The sequence below is a fragment of the Apaloderma vittatum genome, unplaced genomic scaffold (assembly GCF_000703405.1).
Source record: "Apaloderma vittatum isolate BGI_N311 unplaced genomic scaffold, ASM70340v1 scaffold33841, whole genome shotgun sequence".
Lineage (NCBI taxonomy): Eukaryota > Metazoa > Chordata > Aves > Trogoniformes > Trogonidae > Apaloderma > Apaloderma vittatum.
The window spans coordinates 65820-73097 of NW_009699158.1; the positions used below are offsets into that span (position 1 = coordinate 65820).

Here is a 7278-nt window from a genome sequence, read left to right on the forward strand (position 1 = left end):
TTGGAAAGAAAAACAAAGTAATTTCAAATGCCGTCAAGATAAGAAAGAAAGGCAAATTTAAACTCTTCTTAGAATGTTCCAGCTCTAGCAGAATTCTTTGTTACATTAACAAATACACTTCACCCTCTGCAAAATAGCTTTTATGGCTTAAAAGGAGGCCCAAGTTAAAACCCTCTTCTAGCTGAGTACCCTCAAAATCCTGATCCTAAACCAAGCATATGGCCTTTAAACAAGGTAGACATTCTTGAAGAAATTTTGCAGGGAAAACACAAAAATGACAGCAACACAGATGAACTGTTTAGTCCTAGAGTCCTGAAAGATTTTGCAGCAGTCTGCCTTTTTGTGCTATTCTCTGGCATCTCCATTTCTTCTTTCACAGTTACAATCTAGGGGAGCACAGCTTTTAAAGAGTCTCCAGATGAGGATCAACTAGCCAGTCTCCTCAATGGACTTTGCAACAGACCCCGCAAACTAGAAACAAAGCAAGACCCTCAAGACCAGATGCATAAGCAGCTATAACAGATAACAATTCAAGGAAATACACATATGTGTTATTTCAGCAGTTTCAGTTTTGTTTTTCCTAAATGTTTCAACCACCTGCAATTTAAAAGGTCATATAGGTACAGTATCCAAGTCAACTTACTGGTCCACAAAAAAAAAATAATTAAGAAAATGTGTGATTTGTCTTCCTGCACTTGGAATAATCTAGTGGCTAGAAAAATAAACGAGAAAAATAAGATGTTCTTTACATTGCTATGGGGAAGTTCAACACTGAACTTGTACAATCCTAATAAGCCCCTAAATAATAATGAATTATAACCAGTTCTAATGAGATTTTAGTTTTAACTAAAAAGGCAAGAGACATAGGTGAAGCCTTTAAAAAAATCTCAGTGATGTGAGAGAGAAAAGCTGTTACTGTGCTTCCAGACACCACTGTTTATATTTACCACTACCAAATCTTTCCTCTTATCTCAGCTTCAGTCACCTTAATACATCACTGTTCTTCAGTACAGTTGCTACTAATTGTATTTGTTGACAGAAGTATCTCAAACACACAAATAGGGACACCAGACCTATTTTTCCACCTAAAGCCATTCAATTTACTCTATCTGATACAAGGTACCAGTAATTGTTTCAATACAATGAGAGTTTTGCCACCTCAGCAGTATTCAATATTCTTAAAATACACTTTAGAGGAGCACTGTAATTAAGCCATGCTTACTTTTTCTGCATCTGCAAAAAAGTCAAGTCATCACTCTCCCCACTGGAATTCTGCCTAACGCAATGCATCAGGTAAGAGCTACTTAATGCCTCAGTGCTGAGAAGAACGACTAGCTACTCAGACCACAGGCGAGTCCTCTCAGGCTTTACCAGCCGACAAAGGCTTTGTAACTTTAGTGCAGCATGGACTGTCTTGGATGCTTTAAAAAAAAACCAAAACAAAAAACCCCAAAAAAACACAGGGCAGAAATGTTCCACTGAGCATTGCAAGTATATGGTAGGGCGAGGGGTAATGGGTTTAAACTGGAACACAAGAGGTTCCACCTAAATTTGAGAAGAAACTTCTTCTTAGTAAGGGTAACAGAGCACTGGCACAGGCTGCCCAGGGAGGTGGTGGAGTCTCCTTCTCTGGAGACATTCAAAACCCGCCTGGATGCCTTCCTGTGTAACATCGTCTAGGTGTTCCTGCTCCGGCGGCGGGATTGGACTAGATGATCTTTCGAGGTCCCTTCCAGTCCCTAACATTCTGTGATTCTGTGTGATTCTATATGCTATAAAGCAAACAGAGTTGAGCACAACTTTAAATCACTTTTTGTAGATGTTAACAGGTCTTTACACGCTTTGCATCTCTGGTGTGAAAGCTTTCCTATTCCTTTGCTTCCTTCTGGGGCCCAAAAATCAGTAAATCATTAATCTCCAAACAGTAAGTGTGGCTAATGTTGCAGGCACCCATAATGCAATGCTTTTGACTATTTGTATTTATCTGTAAAATAAATATCTTACCTTCAAATTCTGAGACACAGCAGAACATAACAAAATTAGACTACTGTTAAAAACTAAATTAGACACCACAATGTAAACAATATTCATGATAGAGATACAGACTCTGAGACTTACCGAAAATTAATTATCCCTGCACACCTTGATTAGAGTTAAAAACCCCAACCAAACAAAAACATAAAACAGAAAAAAAAAAAACAAATAAAGGGAAACTCGAAATAATCTGACACTTCAAAAATAAATGCGCAGTCACAATGTGGCTTTAAAGAGTAATAAAGCTCCCAAAAACCAAAACACACCACAGATCTTCAAATGCATCTTCTCAGAGCACCTCACTGTCTACTGCAATTTAATTCACAACACAGATATGCCTGTCAGACTCCCAGCCCTGCTCTCTCCATTTACCTTGATGGGGAAAGCTGAACTTACCTCTGTGGCAGCACTAACTTTACAGGCAGGAATTCTGTACCAAATGACACAGTAAAACACAACAAGTATCTACCAGGATTTCCTTCAGTCAAGTTACAGATCATTTTCTCTCGTGTATCCTGCGTGACAGTTTGATGACTGCTGTAACTGTAATAGGACTGGCAGCTGACTTACACACAGAATTGTATTCTAATGAGGTTTTCTGTGGTCTGGAGATGGGTATTCCTTTTCCAGTCTGAGACCTGTGCAAATACACAGGAAAAATACTTTCCTAAGGCCCAGCTGCTTTTGGTGGAGACTGACAGAGCTTTCAAACAGCAGCCTCTTAACTACTGATAGAAAGCAAAATACTAGAACTCCTAAGTAGTTCCCACCCATTTTTCCCCTGCATAGGAGATTAGGAAATTGGCACATGGCAACACTGACATAGCCACAGAAAAATGTAGCCATAATTTCCAAAGGACACTACTCAGAAACCAGGAGTTGCTATTCTTGCAAGGAGATTAAAAACAGCACAAAACTCAGGAAGTAAATCAGTAGAACCCTGTATTCCCATGTTTTACACATACTACTTGAAGGCTTTAAACACAGCTTAATTAAGTTTAGTTATTCTTATTTAGTAGATGGGGAAAAATCTACAAAGAATTTAAATTACTCAACTAAAGTTATGATAAAGCCCAAACTATAATCCTACCCTATATCTTCTTATAAACTCCCTCCCTAGTCCAAAAAGCTCAAAATAACAACTTTTAATCAATGCATACCCCAGAGCTTTGCTACGGAAGAGCTACATAGTCATACAGGTCATAAACAATGCTAGAAAAAAAGAGTTTTAATACAGAGAAGTATTAAAAATAAGGAAGGGGGAAGAAAAGCACAGTTACAGGTATTTTCTACGTTGGTCAGTTTGCTTGCTGCTAAAGGTCTCTTGTTTACTTCCCAGTTTTTTCTCCTACCATTCTCCCAGAATCAATTAGACTAAATGAGAAAAAAAAACAACTTCTGGAACATGTAGCTTCCACAAAGCAGGAAGCTGCTAACTAACAAGCGTTAGCAGCATCACCTTCACCTACAAGCGATGTCTGCAAGCAACGTACATGCAGAGTGAGGCAAGTTTATTTCCTTATTGCAAATTCCTCATGGTGTGAAGTATTGTCTCTCTCACACCAAAGACTAAGACTGCCTGGACAGGGAAATCTGCATTTCACAAAAATCAGCCACTGTAAGTCTGCGAAGAATTGTTTGAAGACACTAACGAAAGAGCTAATTCTCAGCTGGGATGGTGCTAAAGCACAGAGTCAAAAACTGACTGTAATGGGCACACAATACATAAAATGGGTAGATCAGTCAAGGAAAAGATAGCTTTCTTATAAAATAGAAATTTTAGTGCAGTCATGCAATTCCCAGCTATATAGTCACTACAGAAATAGATGTAGGAAAGCCATTTGTCCTCCTAAAAGAAATTCAGTTCTGAAATAAAAAAATATTGGAAACTTGCCTGTTGTGCACATAGAGTACATCATTTTTCACCCAACTTTTAATCCGTATATAGCAAATACAGAATTTTAGCAATATGCTGGAGTCTGGATGGTCTGTTTCTGGTTAGCATATACTGAAATGGTATGAAGGTCTGATTCGCCTACACATTACAGGCTTCAAAACCTGAAACTAAACAGCAGTGGATGAAGACCCAGGTTCCTTTTTCACTCACTGCAAAACACACAAATGAAAAACCAACAGAATGCAGTGCTACTTTAAAAGGAAACTATTCAAGAAGTATACAAGGTCCTAGTTACACACACTCAAAGGCAGAACATTAACTCTGTTGAGTTCAATTCTCATGTTCCTGAGTATAAGGAAAAGAAAAATAAAAAAGGTGACTGACTTGGTGAAGATGAACACACACACAGTTTAAGTGCTCTGAATACTCTGTGCCTTCAAAAAGCAAATCTGACAGTGTAAGCGTACGAACAGAGATCTTTGTTGTATTGTGCTCTCCTTACGAAGCATTCGGAACACCTAAAGTTACTCCAAATGACTCTTTCACCAGCAACTTTAGCTCCCATTCAGACCCACTATTTTAGACTGTTGCCCCATCATATAAAAATTGAAGCGGTTATGCGCACGGATCTCTGGTATCAATTTCTTAATCTGGCAACACCAACCACTTTAAGCGTTTTATTTAAAGAAATACACATTTCTCTGACTTTTGAGCATGTAAAATTGTCACGTATAGAGCTGTTTTATATACTAGAATGGGGACATAGAGTTTTCAATCAAGATGACCAACCCTTTAATCTTATCTAGTGACCTTCCTGCAGTGCCAGAGGGCTAGAGCGGGGGTTCAGTGCAACATTCACATGAGAAGCATTTTGAAAAATTCTTACAAGGATTTTCTTCTGAATATTCACACACACACAATTTAAACTTGGTCCACTCATGTGCTCCACATATAGACAGCCTTCTTGAGTTTTACAGATCTTCTATTGCTAGATTAGAAGTGTTCATATATGTGCTTGTGTGTGCACATATACATGCATATACGCAGACCTCAGAGGTTCAACACAAGATTTGCATCAATCTTGTAACCCAGTAAGAAAGAGAGATTACAATTCTATCATTAAGATACATTTCAAACTCTATGTCTGTTACTATCACATACCCTTTTACATATATATTAACACTTTCTATAGGAAAGACGTTTCTTACATTAAATATTGACAACCTTGTAATGTATTAAATACATATTTATTCAATATTTTATTAAGATTATTAAAAAAAATAATCTTAGATACTCTTATTTTCACAAGGTGTATGCAATTATGATGAGGAATCTACACTTAGGCTCTAACAGCCAAATCCAAACCCCATCAGCTTTAATGGGCTTTAGACCAAGCATGTGAGAGCACTGTAACAAACACTGTTCCAGGAGGTAATTCCCATGCAACATCAAACTATGACAAGACACAAGAGGCTAAAAATGGCTCATCATAATTTATTTTATGTTAAAATGTACAGCTTGGGGGAGGGGGTGTTGTTTTTTGCAGGTTTTGTTTCTTGAGTGGGTTTTTGTGGGTTCTTTTTGTTTGTTTGGGCTTTTTGTGGGTTTTTTAATTTTTTTTTTGTTTTTTAAGTGACTGACTAAAAAGATAACAGATAAATACAAGAGTGTCACTGGGTCCTATTTTTACATGTATCAAGCCTCTTCTGTTCGGCCCTTACAGTCACTCTGTACAGGTACAAAGGCTACAAAAAAGGAAGCAATATAAACAGACACAAATAACTTCTGCCTTTTTACATGCGATTTGTAAGCTTAGTTTGAGCTATTCACACGCTACTGCTCTATTTTTTCCCTTAAAAAATAACTCCAATATTTTATAAAGATAGAAAAATCTACAGATGGAATGAAAATGTAAAGTTAGAGGCATTTCCATAAAATAGCAACTTTACACCAAATTCACTACTTCTTTTTAAATCCTGCCAAGTATTTGGACATATATGAAAATGTTTCAAAACTTGACAAATAAACACTGAGATGTTTCAATCAACAAAAAAAACCCCAAAAACATAACAGTATTTATAAAACAGAAAGCTGCCTTTTTTCCTACCCCAGCCCCAAAGAAACTGGTCACAAAAATGGAAAAGAGTCTCAACTTTACACTAAACATACAGCAATAAAACCCTTTGAACTAACAAAAATGTGAATAGCTTTTGCAGCTTTTTTATTATTTTTACAAGTATTATAATTAACAAAAATATAGTTCTTTTTTTTTTACCCCTCAAACTAGGGTAACCTAATCAAGGCAAAAAAATTAAGAAATGGCTTACTGTTAAGCACAACACTTGTACAGTACTACAAAATGCACTGTCACTAACAAAGACATTAGCGGCATGCAGAAGTGTCACCTTCAGAAACAAAATAATACAATAAAAGAACTGCTAAAAGACATTTACATGTGGGGAAAGGAGAGAGAAAAAGCTCACGATCCAGTACTGTCTGATAGTTTTGGAGTCTGTTTATCCACATTTTCAATGGGAGCAGGCACATAAAATGGCTCTGAACCATCAGCTGCTGTGTAATTGCAGTTCATAGAAAGAGTTCTTCCCTTCCAGAGAACTTCAAGCTCAATGAAATCAACAAAAGAAAAAAATGGAAAAAACACCTAAATTCCCCCAAAGAAAAGTTAAATCCCACAAAATAAAGAAAGGAAACAAAAAAAACAAACCAAGAAATAAAGAAACAAAGAAAACTTGTATAAGGCTTTCTGCTGCATACAGCTTTTAAATGGTGCCAACAAACGTTTCTGCATTCACACCAATTGCTGGTTTTGAAATCGTACTCTCCAAAGATATTTGTGCAGATCAATCCGATATGCCAGTCTGGGAGTCCGTGTCTCCGAAGGGCCTACCTTCTCATGTAGGATCCGTTGAGAGACTGTTTGGACATGCCTGTGTTCATGTAGCCGTGATGTCCTGGCGGAGTGTACATCATGTTCCCGTGGGGCGCTGTCTGCATTGGCTGCTGTGCATATGGCTGAGTTCCCATCATCCCCATCTGCATCTGCATAGGGTACTGGGGCGTTTGATTCATATACCCATGGTTACTGTGATATCCACTGTTCATCATTGGCTGGGACATACTATAACCATTCATAGCATTAAGAGTATTCATATTCATGTTCACAGAATTGACATTATAAGCTGGGGCTGGCATCAAGTTTACACTCATGTTCATGCCACGCTGCATCGTCAAAGTCCGTGCAGGCCCTTGCATGGCCACAGTCTGGGACGCGCGCCCATAGATTTGTGGCTGGGGGGCTGCGGCCCCCCGTGGCAGGGGCGTGGCGT

At 38.0% G+C, this 7278-nt stretch overlaps 1 protein-coding gene across 1 annotated transcript in view; it reads right to left on the reverse strand.

Annotated features, from left to right (window-relative positions):
* Positions 1–5411: 5411 nt before the first annotated feature.
* Positions 5412–7278, reverse strand: part of KAT6B (K(lysine) acetyltransferase 6B) — a gene marked incomplete at its 5' end in the record, with an annotated part of 35265 nt that continues 33398 nt past the window's right edge. Inside the window, 1 exon segment of the mRNA XM_009878263.1 lies at positions 5412–7275. Coding sequence (XP_009876565.1) covers positions 6836–7275 — 440 coding nt within the window.